We start from the raw sequence: 16,963 nt of genomic DNA on the forward strand, positions 1-16,963 counted from the left end.
CTTTTCAGTATAGACAGAGCCCTGGTCCCATGTTGGTGTCTGATGTGAATGTGGTATAGAGCGGTGCTTCACCTGTTAACTGGTGTAAAAGTCCATGTCCTCTTACAAGCTCCAGTAGCAGTTTTCTTAAGTGGAGGGGGAGAAGAAAGGGCTAGAATTGAGCCATGTGGGGCTCTGCAGGGGAAAGCTATCAAGGCATGGGAGCAGCTGTTTCTCTATCACCACCTTTTGGGTAAGACCTGTCTAAATTACTGTGTAGCTGACTGCCTCCGTGTAAGTTCGAAAGTTTGTCTCTCTCACCAACAGAAGTTGGTCCAATAAAAGATATTACTTCTCCTTCCTTATCTCGCTAATATCTCTAATCAGAAATATAACTTACAAAATACTTTAACAAAAGGCTGTTTAGTTCTTTAAATGCCCACTCCACCCACAGGTTTTTTGTTTTTTTTAATCATCCCAAGAGCCTTCTTCTGCCATCTGGCTAAGAACACAATCTGAGGTCCTGCACCCTGTCCTTAATTATTCACACTGATCCACTTGAAGCAGCTGGGACCATGGACACAGCTGGAGATTTGGCTTTTGGTCCTGGCTGTGATTTCCACACCCCATCCTGGAGTGGGTCGGAGTTATGGTTGCACTGTTTCTAGCTGTATATCCAAGTAGTTTATATTTATGAAGCGAGGAAGCAATGTTATTACTGAGCTTTTAAACTAGAATTTTAATGTAACCAGTGTGGTTTTTCCTTCTTACCAGCTTCCTCACTTCTTGGATGCCACACTGTAGTCCCGCTTCAGGGACACAGTGGCTCATCCCCAGTTCTTCTTATCATGCTTGGGGTTGTCCCAAAGACTTCTTTGTTTTTTAATAAAACAGAATGGTATAACTGAACAGATTATAAATGGATTCAGGCAGGGATAGAAAAATGTTTTGTGTTAGCCTCTGTGTTACTTGAGGACAACCTGGTGAGACAGAGGGATTCAGTCTGTATGGTAACACCCATTGTTTCATGTTCTCTATGTATATAAATCTCCCCACTGTATTTTCCACTGAAAGCATCCGATGAAGTGGGCTGTAGCTCACGAAAGCTTGTGGCACCTTAGAGACTAACAAATTTATTTGAACATAAGTACTCCTTTTCTTTTTGCGAATACAGACTAACACGGCTGCTACTCTGACGCTGTAGTTTGCACATAGTACTATCTGGAGAGTGGAAAATAAACTGGAGAGTTTCATGCAGGAGACAGGCTATTTTTTGTGTCTTTTTCTGTTGCCATAGTAAAAGCAATAACATCGTCTTGTGTGGCGGCATCCGCTTTTGCAAAGCGATTTGAGAGCCAGTTCAAAGAAATTCTGATAACTTCACCCTCACTTGGACATAGCTCTGTCATTTTCAGAAGCTTCTGGAGCTGCTTCATATACGGAAATCACTCAATGCGGCATGAACAAAAGATGAAAGTGCTGCCATGAGGGACTCTTAAAGCTGTGACCTACAAAGGATTTTTTTTTTTTAATCAGGCTTGTGCCTTCTTTGGTTCCCCTGTGATGTATAAAAGAGACCCAGGATGTGCTGTGTTTTGTTTTGTTTTGTTTTGTTTAAATAAAGTTCCAAAGATTTTTTGTTTTGTGTGTTTTTTGAAAACGCGGGGGCATTGGAGGGAAGGGAAAGAGAAGCCAACGCTATCAGGAGCATCAAGCTGGTCTCCTCTAGTTTTGCTGGAGGAACAAAGCGTGTGTATCATGAGCTCTCATGGCTTAATTCAGCCTTGCAGAACTGTCAAGATTTGACAGGCAAAAATCTGCCAGCCCACCCTTTCCATACACCCCACATACCACCCACGAATGCTCATTTGCATGTGCACGCCCCCTCTTCTCTGACTCATAAACATCTCTTGGACATGTGCTCTCAAACTTGCAGAATCTTGGAGGCATGCATATTGTAATTCAGGCTCTCGTATGCTGTCAGGTGCGCACAGCTGGACATGCTTTCTAGTTCACGCACACTTGGAATGTCTTTCTTTTGTTTTTAAACCCAACTTTCAGGTCACCTTTATACAGTACATTATAAAGAAGCAGAGAAGGGCAAATGCCCAATTTCTTTTCCTTTGTAGGAAATCTTTAACAACATGGGAAGTTTTTATATAGCACATTTTCAACCCAAGGTGACTTTAAAATCAGCCAGGTTATATATTAAACTCCTGGAAAACTGAGTCGAAAAGAGAAATCGAGGTTGTGCGTATATAGCTTTACTACTATAATTGCCTGTAGATTCTGGACTCTTGCTCCAGGGTATAGACTTGAGACAGAATTGTAAATGCTTAACATTCTAAATGGGATTACGCACACAAACCAATGTTAAAATAACACCATTAAGGTCACAAAGTCAAGCGCTCAGTACCAGCATTAATGGTGCCTGTGCTAGGCCTGGGGTGGTAGGAAGCCTTGAAACCCTGGCATGGCAGAAAGGCCCTGGAGCTGCTGGTCCCCAGCAGCCCACCAGGCAAGATGGTAGGGAACCCGGGCAGGTATCTGGCAGAATCCTGCCTGTGTTTTGACAAAATTTCTTCAAACCTGAACTGTTTTCACAAGACATTTCCAGTTTGATGGAGTTGCATTTTCCATCAAAACTCGGTTTCATTGGAAATTTTCCAGCCAACTCTATTCTAGGTGTGAGTGCTCAGCACTTCTGCAAGTCAGACTGCAGTGTCTCAAGTTGGGCACATAGAAAACTGAGGGACATACAATTAATGGTCACCTGTGAACAGTTTGGTTTAAATGACTTGACCAGCATCACATCAGAACTCTGTGGCAGAGATGTAGGGATAGAATTTAATTGTCCAGGGCAGCACCATAAGACCATCCTTTCTATTTCTTACCCACTCTCTACAACCTTTCTAACTTCCTCAACAAATAAGGCAGGGATCCTACAGACCAGAGTCTCCTTTACTACACAATCCTGATTCAGTCATCCTGTGCACCGAATGAGCCAGGAGTCCTTTGGTTGCACGGGCAGACTTAATTCTGCATTTCCAAACTTTTGAGTACTTGATTTTGCAATTTTCATGTTTTAAGCAAGGTTTCTTATACGTAATTTCCTAAATTTGTAAAAAAGCAAACTGCAAAAATAGAAATTCCCTTATGTGGCGGCGTATTGAAGAACACATGGGTCATCAGCAGGGTTGGAAGTTTTAGATCCACTGCATAGATCTCTGCCACTGGAGATAACAGAGTAACTGATAGGAGCAGTAGTTTGTAATTGGCTCCTCCTTTCTATTGCATCAAACGTAAATTACTTGTCTTCACTTTCAGGGCTCTTCATGGCCTGTCTCTTCACTACGTATTATTTCTTATTCACTATCGAGATGTCAGCTTTCATCACCAATCAGCCCATGATGCCTGCTTCCATTGCTCACTTGTTAAATTTGCAAACAAACACCTTTGTGCTTTATCTTATGCTGCCACTTGCACTTGGGAGGAGCTCCGCCCAACCATCTGCAGAGTTACCTCCTTAGCCTCTTTCAAACTCTCCTTTTCCATGGCACCTACAAAAACTTGACAACAGCTGAGCTGCTGCGGTGCTGAAACCTCTCTGCCTATCACGCTGACCAATGTTGTTTCATTGTTTCCTTATACTCCCCCATCTGTCTGTATTGTATCATCTGTTGTCTTATATTTACACTGTAAGTTCTCTGGGGCAGGGACCATCTTTTTGTTCTGTGTTTGTACAGTCCCCAGCTAAATGGAGCCCTGGTCCATGACTAGGGATTGTACATGCTATGGTAATACAAATAATAGTGATGAATGGGGGTGAGACACCCACTCTGCCAGTGTGTTTTGCAAGTATGTGCTGACAGAAGAGGAATGTTGAGACAAGAATCTTAGGTTCCATTCCAAGCTCTGGAGGGGCGTGTGCTCTAGTGGGCACAGACTCTTCTCCAAGCGCGACCCTTTCTGTGCTGCCTCCTGCAGCCTGTCCCTCCCCTGGCTCTTCTCAACCCCAGGCTCCTTGTCCCAGTCTCCACTTCCTCAGGCTACTCTTCCCAGTCCCAGATTCCTTGACAGGCAGTCCTGGTCTCCCCATCTGTCAGAGCACCAATTCCCACCTGTCTCCCCCTCCACAGTCCAGTACCAGTTCTCCCACTCCTGCCCCAACTCCTTGTCCCCAGTCTCCTTACCCAGCCATTTCCACTTCCCCGCTTGGTGACATCTCATCTGTCTAGTCTTTCTCCTCCCTATTCACTGGCTCCCAGTCCTGGTCTTCCTTGTGGGGCCCCTCATCCAATCTCAGTCCTCATCCCTTAGCTCCTTCCCCAGCCTCACCCCGCGCTGGCTCCTTCACTCATCTCATTGCCCAGGCAGTCCAGGTTTTCCACCTACACCCCAGCTCATGGGCAACCGGTGACGCTAGCCCCCGGCCCCTCCCCTTGTGCCTGATACCACGCCCCTCCCCTTCTGCCACCCCCCCTTCTACTTCCCCCTCCCCCGCAGGAACCCAAAGCACCCCCATCGTGGCCCCCCCCCCAGCCCCAGGGGCTGCGGGGCGAGGCCTCAGCCCTGGGACTCCGGGCAGCCAGCACACCCCAGCACCAGCCGCCCTGGCGGCCCCGAGTCGCGGGAGGAGGCACGCTGGCCTGGGGGCGGGGCCACGGTAGGCTGTTTGAGGAGGCAAAGCCTCCCCTTGCCTACGATACCCGCCACCCATGCCCCAGCTCCTGGCAGATCTGTCTCCCCTGCTCTCATTCCCACACTGGTTCCTTGTCCAGCCACTCCCAATCTTCCCCCCAGGCCTCGTCAAATTGGTGTCTCTCCCCCAGGCAACTGGGTCCCAGTCCTGTTCTCCCGCATCCCACTCCCAGTTTCCCTCACAGGTAAGGGTTGGCAAAGTTATAAGCACTGACAAAAGGGTGCTTTAATGGGAAGCGCCAGGCCACATTAGTTAGTGGTGCTACCAGCTCTGCCTGCATGATAGAGCCCTCAGGTAAAATGGCCAGTGCGCTGAGAATTTTACTTGCTGTGAAGCACACATGGGTGAGCAGTTACCTCCAAATCAGCCAGTGATTTGGCAATGCTTCTCTCCCCCTCTGTTTTAGGTTTGGTGCCTAGGGCTACGGAGCGGGAGAATGGATGACTAACGACACTTTGCCTTTAGAACCTGTCACAGCAAGAGAAAAAGGTGTTTGTCCTCTCTCTTCTCTCTCCACAGGTGAGGTTGTGGATATCTATCAGCGAGAGTTCCTAGCGCTCAGAGACCGTCTGCATGCTGCTGAACAGGAGAGCCTAAAGCGCTCCAAGGAGTTGAACCTGGTCCTAGACGAGATAAAGAGAGCTATCTCTGAGAAGCAGGCCCTACGAGATGTAAACCGGACATGGAGCAGTTTATCTGGTGAATCAGACTTTAACAGAGAGACGCTGTTGCTATAGAGGAGGTAGTGAGGTGTGTGTTTGTCTGGGGCTGCAGATAGGATGGGCATCCTGTTGCTCCCAGAGCAAGTATAGGTCAAGGTCCAGATCGCCTCCGATTTAGCATGAGGGGCTTAAGAGGTTCAGAAAATCTATTTGAATGGAGATGGCCATGCACCATTAGACATTGAATCAAGCCTCTGCAGATAATATACGCTAACTTGCTTGCTCAGGAGCTTTTATCACCCATTGTGTGCTCATTACTGAATGTTTATGAAAAGCAGATCACAGTGGAGGGTTTAGATTTGCTCAGTGCACCTCTCTTATTTAAAAGTGCAAAAGTTGATTGGATGGGAAAATTGGATCTTTTTGATAAAGTCCGATTGATCTTCATTTTCCTCCCCTCAAAGATTTTGGACCTTATTCGGTGCCTTTACCCACAGCTCCCACTTACGTTAGTGGGAATTGTGGGTGCACGCTGAGAAGGCTGGGTGGATTAATCTAGTGATAATCTGAAATGGCCAGATTGCCCTGTGAGGGGGTTTTGTTGCTAGAAGCCTTGTGATCTCTCCCTGTATGGTATCCTGCATATTGACTTCCTTTTCCTCTTTAAGATGAAACCAAATTAAAACTGTGGAATATCACCAACAAGAATGTGCTGCATCTTCCCACCATCTTTCATCATTTGCCACATTTGCTGTCCAAGGAGAACAGTCTACAACCAGCTGTGCATGTGGGACAGGGACGCACTGGAGGTAAAAGCAGCTGCAGCAGCAGTAAGATCCAATGTCTCTTGCCTTCACTTTACATGTGCCCTTCTACTCCCCTCCATTCCTGGCTCGAGATGAGCAGGACTGGAAGCAGAGCAGCACATTCCATGTAGGCTTCCTCACTGCATCAGTGCATTAGGGTGGATGCGCAGAGTGTAACCCTTGTAAGTTAAGAGGTGCAGGGAGATGCTGTCTGTGCTTTAACCAGCCCTAAAGTGCTATTTGACCCTTGTCTGTCTGTCTGAGGGTTTTACTGCCACCCATCAGTATAGTATCTGAGCCGCTCCCATGTAAAGTCAATGGAATGGCAAAGCCCCTAGTGGACTTCATGGAGTCCCTGGCACTTTCCCCCTTCTTGGGGTAAAAACTCTGCTTGGGATAGGGGTTTTTTGTTTGTTTGTTTTTTGTTTTTTAACTTTTTATTAATTTACTTTTTTTTTTTAACATTGATTTGTTAAGGTTTTTGTTGGTTGGCCTGTTCTGGGCAGAAGAGGTCTCAGTCTTGAGTGTCTTTTTGGGTTGAAAGGCCTTTCTGAAGTGGAACATTTTGGAGCATTTCCTAAATATCAGCCTTAAAGCTATAATAACTGTACTGAATGCTTCAAAGGGGGGCCTTGCATGCTAGCACACCGTTCCTTTTTGTTTCCTGGCCAAACTGTTTGTTAGAAAAAAAGTTAACCTGCTGATAGGGATAATTCAGTGAATTAGCCCTTGGTAGCCACAGGCGTTTTGGTCACCAGCCCATTTTCCTATTGATGGAACATAGTGCTAAAAGCAAGTAGAAAGTTAGACCTCGGGGGCTGAGTGAACAGTCTTGTTTTTTTTCCTGGCCCATTGCCCTGTGTTCATTTTTCTGAAAACACTTTGCTTTGTTTCTGAGCAGTGTCCATAGTAATGGGAATCCCCAGCGTGAAGCGAGAGGTGCATTCATACCTTACGGACACCCTGAACTCCCTGATCTCAGAGCTTACCCAGCAGGAAAAGGAGGACACTGTGATTGTTGTTATGATTGCTGAGGTAACATGGCCCTTGTATCTATTTATCCCACTTCATCAGCTCTTCATCCCCTTTCTCTGTCTGATAGGGACTTGGTGCTGGTCCAGAGGCTGCATGCAGCCATAAAACAGCAGGATGTCTTCTCATGGATGAGGGCCAGATCCACCGCTGCAGAGGCAGATAAGCCCAACCTTGGGCTGCTGTCTGACAAGGCTCATCAGGCACATCCCCCTGATGGGGGCCAGCAGCCTGTTTTTAATGTGAAACAGTGCTTGGATGCGCTATTCTACAGAGGGTCAATATGTTAGCAGATGATTACATTATAGCTGCCAACATGGCCCTTGCATTCATCTTTTTCATTTAAGTTGTGCTCATTAACCTCACTCCTACAAACTCCAAAGCAGCTGTTGACTGAAGCCCTGCAAACAACACTCCACCTCATTCATGCTGCCCTCCCATGCCTCCATCATGTTTTCTCTGCCATCCCCCAGCCCATTTCTCCAAGGCTGAGACTAGCACATTTTATTGCACTGATGCCTGGGGCCAGAATCAGTTGCTTAATTCAGGAGCTTGGTGTGTTAATCCACTAGAGCTACTTTTATCTAGGGGTTTATGTGGTTATTTTTCTCCATCGCTTTCCCCTCTGGATTATTTTCTCAAGCCTAAAATGCTTGTCATAGTTTTCAGAAATCCACTGAGCAAGCAAAACGTCAGGGGTGTGTTGCCGGGAGCAGAGTGAAGATAAATACCTGTCTTTGCTTCCTGTTCACCAGCAATTAGATGGTTTGAGTGGTTTTGCTTACAGGTCTCTAGCTTGTGTTTTGTATACAAAAGGAAAGCACACTCTTGAGGAGCAAGTGGCTGCTATCCAAAGTGCTAAGGTGAGGGGGGTTGGATTAGTAGGTTCCTCCTGGGACTGGGGGACCTGGGTTTGATTCTCTCCCAAACTGCTTCATTGTCAGGCTGTGATTTTGGGCAGTCACTTAATGCCTTCGTGCTGTAATGTACATGTCTGTGAAATGGATCTTACAGGGATCCTGTGAGGATTTAAAGGGAAGCATCAATATGAAATTAACTTTTTTTTAAATTGATTCGCAAGAAGTTTCAGGTACTGAGTTTCCCCTGCCAATTTTTTTCCCCCTCGCTATATTTTAAAAAAGTTTGTCCTTCTTTTGAAGTATGAAAGACTCTCACAGATAGGGGAAACTGATTGTGGAGAAACAGTGAAATTAATTCTTAAATAAATTGCCAAATGCACAAAAACAGAGGAAATCTTTCTCATGTCTCAGTTACAGTAGTAGTAGATGTTACTGGTAACAATAGAAGGTAAAACTACTTCAGACTCTGTCCTTTTAACTGTCAGGTGCTGTGAGATCTGCAAGAGAGCGCTATATAAGTGTGAACTATTGCTATGCTTGTTACACACCCAGTCCAGACAGTGCATTTCTTCGTACATCACTGCCTGTGGGTCACAAGTCTTCAGGCCTAGGGTAGAAAATGATGTAAAAGATGGTATGAGATTTGAAGAGTCATCAGATAGCTTGAAGAATCTAGGCAACATCAAGCTGCCACTGAAGTCCTAGGAGGGGCAGGGGAGAAGATAAGAGAACTGACATCATTGTGATGATACGGGCTCCATCCTGAGGGAGTTTTAATGGCTGCCTCTAAAATTTAGAGTATTTCAGAACCAATTCCCAATTCAACAGCTATGGCTGTGGCAGCTAACTTCCTTTCTACAAGTTGTGAAAAAAATTCCATTGGGTGACTGAGGGAAGCAGCCTGCTTATTATGTTATAAGACTCCAGCCTGAGTCCTCTAGCTGCATTGGCACTGTGACAGCTGTCCCTGTCAGAGCAGTTAAACGCAGCTGTAATAGGAAGAGTCCTCATGGAGTGGGATTGCTGCATTGCAATGTGTTGTCAGTGTGGTGAGGAGCCCCATTCCTCCCCCACATCATCAATTAAAGCAGGATGGCATGTGTGGGCAGATGTGGTGTTTGCTGTCCGATGCCAAGTGCTGAGGCAGTTATTGTGACAGATGGGAGTTGTATGTTCCACTCCCAGAATATAAGGCCATCTTCCTTCCTTTTTTGTAGCTGTTTTCCCAGCTCTGCCAGGGTAAGAAATTAGTCTCTCGTGGTGGTTCTGAGAACCCCTTGAGAAGGAGAGCTTGTCTCTCTAGAAAAACTTGACTTGTCATTATTCTGGGTAAAGCACTGGCCTTGGCTTCTGGCCTAAACCCCTGACATCTCACTCCTTACCCCACTGTGGCACCAAATCTGACACCACCTCGTACTGAGCAGGACATTGCAAGCTATTGTTTAGCACTTACTCCTGGTGATGGTGAAAGTCATCGTCCCTCCTCCTTTTCAGATCCTGACCTGGGACTTGTGTTTGCTGTTTCAAGAGCAGTGAACTCTTTGGAGGCCTCTTGATCCAGCATTCTGGAATAGAGAGCATGGGACCTTATTTTCTCTCCACTGGCCCCTTGCATAAGTCTGTGCATTTATATCTTTTATATTAGTGTCATGCAGCATGATTACCCTTTTCCCCTGAGCTGCTGAGAGTGACCAGGACAAATCTCAGGACCAACTAAGAGATTCGGGTTTGCAGCTGAAATTAACCCAAAACGTAAATACACGTCATAATAGAAACCCTTCTGTTTTGCTGATGAGGGTAGAATTCCTTTTCTGTCGGGGACTGTTCATTTAGTTGAATGCCAACAGCCTGCTTGGCACTGTACAGAAAATAGAGGAGGAAGCGATCCTTGGGCCCAGACGCTTAGCATTTTGGTTTGATTTAACACTGGCCAAACCAGAGGGATTTGAAGAAGAGTTCAGTTTTGATCCACCAAAATGGGGAGGGGATTTCAGGCACAAGGGCCTTACAGAAGAAGGCCTGGAGATGAATGAATGGAGTATGGAAGTGTTGACAGCACAGAATGGGGAATAATAGCAGTGGCTTCTGAGGTGCAGGCCTGGGCAGAGAATAAATCCGGATGAGGAATTTAAGGTATTGATGGTTGGTTTCTCTGAAACGGAATGATCTCTTCTTACAATGTTTAATTTTTTATTTTCAGACGGATGAACAGTATACAACTGGAGTGGCAGAAAATATCAAAAACTTGTAAGCAATTCCCATTCGTTACCCTGATATGAACTAGGCTTGTAACAAAGTAACAGCCTTGTTAAAGAAAATAAATGTGTTTTTGTTTGCTTGATTTTTCCATTATAAATTCCAGAGTCTCATCCTGTCTCTTAATTAAGCTGATCCCAAATTCATCTAATTCTAAAACAATGTACGGTATTGTATCTTTAACTTCTTTCTGATCTTGTCCAACCAGTTTTGTGCTTTCATGTACTCAATGCACATGATCATGCCGTCTGAGTCACTCTTCCTGTCCTGTGTTATGAGAAGATGGATTATTTATACTTACAGTAATCCTGGGGGTGTCTATTCTTGATTAGTTCAGCATCCTGCCTGCTCACAGAGTTAGAGCAAGTGAACAGCATGACTGGCACACATGATCTCAAACCAAAATAAGGCTGTTACAGCCTAAGTGTCCATTTCCTTGCTCCTTTTTGCATCTGTGATCTCTCTGGAATTACATGTAGTGTAACAAACTTCTGCCCCAGAGTTACAGTGGCTGCTGCAGCTTCACAATTGCTAAGTGTTGGAGGGAAACCTGTGACAGGTTTCTCTCCAACACTTGGTTATTAGAGAGCTGGTCTAGGCATTAGCAGCATCAGAGTTCAAAGAGGAAGAAGAAAGCAACTGTAACAACAGAGACTCTGAATCCAGTCCAGCTTCCGTGTCTGCATGTTTCCAAAGAACCACAGAACCTTAAGAGCAAGACTTCTAAAAGGATGATGTGACCTAATGGCTCAATTCAGTTTCTGAGCTGGTGATGGGAGAGGGGTTGGGACATGCTTCCAATAATAGAAAAGCAGAAGAGCATTGTATTCCTACTGCACTTTGCAGAAGAGCTGAAACAGAGCCCTCTGTCTTGCTGTGCAAGTGAGACAGATCCACCCTTCTGCCTTTTGCGGCAGGAGTGTATACTCAGCAGGAGATAATGAGCTGATAGTCTGATGTACCCTGATGAAATTACCAGGCACTATCGAAGGAAGGGCCCCTCTGTGAAAGGTCTAAAACTTTAATTAACTTAGTGATTTGATTCCCTCCCTCCCCAATAAACTCATAAATTATCTCTTAAATTCAGTGGGGGTGGCCTACAGTCTAAGCGTGTGTTGCTCAGGGAAAGCGCAAGTGCTCCTTTATCAACATCCAAGCATCTGTAATGAGAAGCCATGTTTCAGACATTGCATGAGGAACGGTAACTTAAAGGGACGCCATGATGTCAGCTGGAAATGTTACCCATTTAAAAAACAAGTTAAAAGTAGTTCCGGGGACTGTTGTCCTGGAGTCTCTCTGTCAGTCGTGTCTGTTCCGCCCCTTGCGGCGTAAATGCTCACACATAAATAAGGGAGACTGACTGACTGTAGGGGTTAAACAATGAAACTGATGATTAAGGCTACGATTATGTCATGGAATCTGTGACTTCCATTGACCTCTCTGACATTTTCTGCCCTGGGGCTGGAGCTCCCAGCCAGCCCTGCCCTCACAGCTCCCAGCTCCCAACCTGGTGGGGGGACCCTGCACTGTAGCGAGCAGATGGGGGACCCTGCGCCACTGCCCATCCGCGGCAGGCAGGAGGGGGGACCCTGCAGCTACCAGCTGCCCGGGGTAAGGGGACCCCACAGCAGCCCAGCCCCAGGGGTAGGGGTCCCTGGAGCTCCCATGGCTATTTTTAGTGAAAGTCAGAGATAGGTCACAGGTTGCTGTTAATTTTTGTTTATTTCCCGTGACCTGTCCCTGACTTTTACTAAAAATATCCATGACAAAAACTTAGCCTTACTGAGGATACACAGAGTGCTGTCAAAATGTACAGTGTAAAACACTGGGGGAAAGCTGTCTTTCTGTCTAATCCCTTGCAGTTACAGTAATCTTTGGATATGGTTTGTAACAATAATGGGTAACTTCAGACAAGTGACTTTTTTTTAATTGACTGTGACCCTTTAAATTGTTCTTAACTATATAACAGAAAATATACTTTGGTAGCTTGGTCTGGCACGATAGGAAATCAAATCAGCAGTAGAAAACAGGCAGAATTCCTGGGGGTCTTCTAATAACCGCTAAGACCAACTACAATGGTTTTGATAACCTATCAAATAAGCATAATATAATCTCCGCAAACTGGCATTTACTTTAACACTTTGCAAACACCTGTATATCCACCTTATATTAGTAAATCAGACTTTGGGTCTGCCAGATTTGCTGGGGTCACGCTAATTGTCTGTAGGGCTTTACCTGCAAATAAATGCTTATGTTTTTCTTCAAAACAGATGAATATTTTTAAGGGGTTAAATGCAGATCACCCCAAGCAGAAGTGGTAGGTGGGACACTTAGACAGCAGCAGTGGATCCAAATTGCTTCTTCAGGTTCCTCCACCTCTGAAGTGGCAGCTGGTCTGCTCCCACTCTGCTTCAGAACAACTGCTGCGGGAACCCACTGGAATGAGTGTGTGGGGGTGGGCCTCGTAAGTGACCTTTTTTAAAGCATGTGCTGGGGCTTTGCCAAGATACCTTTAAAATATTCTAGAATCTTCGCAAAACCTCATCATATGCTTATTAACACCCCTGGTGGTATTCCTCTCCTCTCCCAAACGTGCCAACTTGGGGCTCCTACAGGGATGCCACCTTACCGCCAGGTTGGACTTTCGTGGCACAGAGGGAACTGGACAGTGTGACTTGAGGGGAGAAACCTGAAAGGAAGAAATAAGGCTTAGATTCCCTTATGTGGTGAGTGTCGTTTCTCCTGCCAATGTTTGGGGCATTCCACACACAACACTTGTGGATCACTTAAAAAAGAAAATCTATGCTATCAGCCCAGCATCCCTGAGCAACCTACCATAACAAATCAACATGTTTGCATGCAGTAGAGAGACAAATACCAGTAAACAAACAGATTTCAGTTCCAGGCTTGCATGGGGCTGTTAGAAACAGTCGTGGGAAGAGGAGATTTAAAATCCCATGACAAGTACCCTGCTGGTGTCCTTTTATTAGAACTAAGTCTGCAAGTGCATTCGCTACTATAGAGGTTTTATCTTGGAGGTTAATTTTGTTTGGCTCCATGGTCTGGTGTTTTCCAAGTGACTTCAGTCTGAGTCTGTCATGTTATGCCTGGTACAGCAATTGCTCGCTTCCACCTTTCTCTCTCAGGTTCCCCAAGGAAATACACTCTGGTCTCCTGGAAGTCATTTCCCCCTCTCCACATTTCTATCCAGACTTTTCTCGTCTCCGGGAGTCTTTTGGCGACCCCAAGGAAAGAGTCAGGTAATACCAGATGACTTAAAAATCTGAATAAGTAATACTTACTTTCTCCATAGTCCTGACTCAGAAGGGATAAACACTTCTGTGGATTTATGCAAGGCCCTTACGTTTGCTTTTTGTGAGAATTAAGGAGCTAGTGAATATGCATTGTTGTTAGCTTCATGTGGCTTGGCTTACTCTGCTGTGTTTCCCATGTGTCTTTTCCACAAGTCAAACTGAGACAAAGCTGCTAACCTACAGGATACTTACCTCGAGAAACCACTTGTTTTCCAGTGACTCCAAACTAATCATATAGTAAAGAACAGGCTTTCTTTATCCCATCTTCTCCTCCGGTGAAAGTGAAAGGTGTATTGTGTTGGCTCTCTGTGACATTAATGATCTGGAGGATGGCATGGATTGCACCCTCAGCAAGTTTGCAGATGACACTAAACTGGGAGGAGAGGTAGATACGCTGGAGGGTAGGGATAGGATACAGAGGGACCTAGACAAATTAGAGGATTGGGCCAAAAGAAATCTGATGAGGTTCAACAAGGACAAGTGCAGAATCCTGCACTTAGGACGGAAGAATCCCATGCACCGCTACAGACTAGGGACCGAATGGCTCGGCAGCAGTTCTGCAGAAAAGGACCTAGGGGTGACAGTGGATGAGAAGCTGGATATGTGTCAACAGTGTGCCCTTGTTGCCAAGAAGGCCAATGGCATTTTGGGATGTATAAGTAGGGGCATTGCCAGCAGATCGAGGGACGTGATCGTTCCCCTCTATTCGACATTGGTGAGGCCTCATCTGGAGTACTGTGTCCAATTTTGGGCCCCACACTACAAGAAGGATGTGGAAAAATTGGAAAGAGTCCAGCAGAGGGCAACAAAAATGATTAGGGGACTGGAACACATGACTTATGAGGAGAGGCTGAGGGAACTGGGATTGTTTAGTCTGCGGAAGAGAAGAATGAGGGGAGATTTGATAGCTGCTTTCAACTACCTGAAAGGGGGTTCCAAAGAGGATGGATCTAGACTGTTCTCAGTGGTAGCAGATGACAGAATGAGGAGTAATGGTCTCAAGTTGCAGTGGGGGAGGTTTAGGTTGGATATTAGGAAAATCTTTTTCCCTAGGAGGGTGGTGAAACACTGGAATGCGTTACCTAGGGAGGTGGTGGAATCTCCTTCCTTAGAAGTTTTTAAGGTCAGGCTTGACAAAGCCCTGACTGGGATGATTTAGTTGGGGATTGGTCCTGCTTTGAGCAGGGGGTTGGACTAGATGACCTCCTGAGGTCCCTTCCAACCCTGATATTCTATGATGATATTACCCGGGGTACAATCTGGACTGATTAACAGCTCTGTCCCTTCAGTTTTCCAATCTGGGATGCCTTTTAACACTGCTTCGCTGTGAGAGCAGCCACTCCTGGTCTGCTCACACACAGTCTCCAGCATGTAAATTACTCCCAGTTATAGTATATGAGTGCTATGGCCAGCTGCTCATGCGTTACACTGCAGAGCAACGCCAGCAAATTCCCAGTCCCAGACTTTCCCCCAGAAATGTGTGTCTTGTACTGCCCAGCTTTCTCCTGGGCAATGCAAGCTCATATAAAGTCTGTCATTTTATTAATAGAAAATGATATGCACACATCCTATTATCCCAAATGGAGTGTCCCAAAACACACACTGGTTTAGATAAAACAAGTGTATTATCTACAAAAGATAGATTTTAAATGACAACAAGTAATGAGGCATAAAAGTCAGAAATGGGTTACAAGAAAATAAAAGTAAAATGCAACTAACGCTTAACTTAACAGGCTAAGTGAATTCAAAGCAAAGTCTCTCCCGCCACATGTTCTTGCAGCCTTACTGCCTGAATTCCTTGTAGTCAGGATCCCTCCCCCAAGTCCAAAGCTTTTTCCTTTGTTCTTCAGGTGTTGTGGATGCCGTTGAGAGAAAAGGAGGGATAATTTGTGGTGTCTCCTCTCTCTTCTTATAGTTGTTTCTCTTATTTGGGAATCACCTCCAACTGAGGTTCAGGAGGCAGAAAGTCTGTATGGATGGGAACCCCCAGCTGTTTCTTTGTCAGGATGTAGATTTTCACTCATATCCTCGTTCCTGCCAGAGAATGGCCACTTAACCACGCGGTGGTTCATTTGATTTTGTAGACACCTGGCTGGGGCGTTGGCTAGCCTTTTGTTTCTGGGGAACTGATCTGAGGCTGCTCCCCCAGACTTGGAACATGTCTTAATAATACCATACAGAGGAATATTATAAATTTACATGCAGTGTTGCCACACATACTTTACCGGGACAATAATGATTAGCAAATTATGAGTTTTCAAATGACACCTTACAAGGTATGCTTTGTACAAAATTTATCATAGTCCTGTAAAGGGGTGAATGTAAGGGTACACAGACTGTCACACTCCCCAGATGAAGCATCTGCTGACTGATGGTAAGGCAGCGGTGTTCTCATCACATTTGTCTGGTTTGCAGGTGGAGAACTAAACAGAACCTAGATTACTGCTTTTTAATGATGTATGCCCAGTCCAAAGGCATTTACTATGTGCAGGTAAGTTTGATGGTGGGATGGGAATGTATGAATTCACTGAGACACGTATCTTGTACCAGTGAGTGAGGGGAGGGGTGGGTGTGTGTGTGTGTGTCTGTGTGTGTGTAAAACATAAAGTGGAGTCTTTGGGTCAGGGAGGGGAAGAAGGGAGAGGTTAATTCAAATGCCGTTGGAGTGTTTCTGGTGTCGACTCTTCTCCAAATGTGACACTCATAGGATATGCGGTCTCTTTCACATCCAGTCCTCTCAAGTCTGATTCAGGAACTCCCCTGCCTTTCTCCTTCAACAAGTTCGTGCGCACACTCTCTCTCTCTCTCTCTCTCTCTCTCTCTCTACCTCTCCCTTCCCCCCACTCGTGCATAGATATTTACTTTGGACCAGGTTAGATTAATCCTTTGTAAGCCAAAACATAAGTCTTCATTGTAGTGTGAGGTAGAGTCTCCTGAAAACAAAGCACATTAGCTCTACATTATGAGCAGCATGCAGCTGTGGGAGGGATGGCTCACTTTGAAATTTGCCAGCCTGTGGTGCCACACTGCAGAAAAGCTTTACAATGGAACCTGGTCTAATGCCTAGAAAAGTAGCAGTCCCTCTGCTGTCATGTATGAGCTGCAGCTTACCCAGCACAGCTGTTAAAGTTCCCTTTGGCCAAACAGGCTAAAGAATTTTGCCCAGGAATGGAAGAGGTGGAGATTCACACAGAGTAGGAGTCAGTATTCCCTTAGCTTGTTGGACTAGGTTAGAAGTGTATGTTTCCACAATAAACTCTCTTTGCCAAAACCACCTTCGCCTGCCCTCTGTGTTGAATGTTGTGCAGCGGAGAGACTGGAACAAACATGTGTTTTTGTTGCATGTGCTAAG

At 45.5% G+C, this 16,963-nt stretch overlaps 1 protein-coding gene across 2 annotated transcripts in view; it reads left to right on the forward strand.

The window, feature by feature from the left end:
• The window catches only part of MGAT4B (alpha-1,3-mannosyl-glycoprotein 4-beta-N-acetylglucosaminyltransferase B), a 91,783-nt gene that overhangs the window by 61,581 nt on the left and 13,239 nt on the right, over positions 1–16,963 (forward strand). For both annotated transcript variants that reach the window (XM_037906096.2, XM_037906097.2), the window contains exons 2-7: positions 5,201–5,380; positions 6,012–6,152; positions 7,051–7,184; positions 10,242–10,288; positions 13,444–13,557; positions 16,027–16,102. In XM_037906096.2, coding sequence (XP_037762024.1) covers positions 5,201–5,380; positions 6,012–6,152; positions 7,051–7,184; positions 10,242–10,288; positions 13,444–13,557; positions 16,027–16,102 — 692 coding nt within the window. The remainder of the gene's footprint in view (positions 1–5,200; positions 5,381–6,011; positions 6,153–7,050; positions 7,185–10,241; positions 10,289–13,443; positions 13,558–16,026; positions 16,103–16,963) is intronic.

The sequence above is a fragment of the Chelonia mydas genome, chromosome 8, assembly GCF_015237465.2.
Source record: "Chelonia mydas isolate rCheMyd1 chromosome 8, rCheMyd1.pri.v2, whole genome shotgun sequence".
Classification (NCBI taxonomy): domain Eukaryota; kingdom Metazoa; phylum Chordata; order Testudines; family Cheloniidae; genus Chelonia; species Chelonia mydas.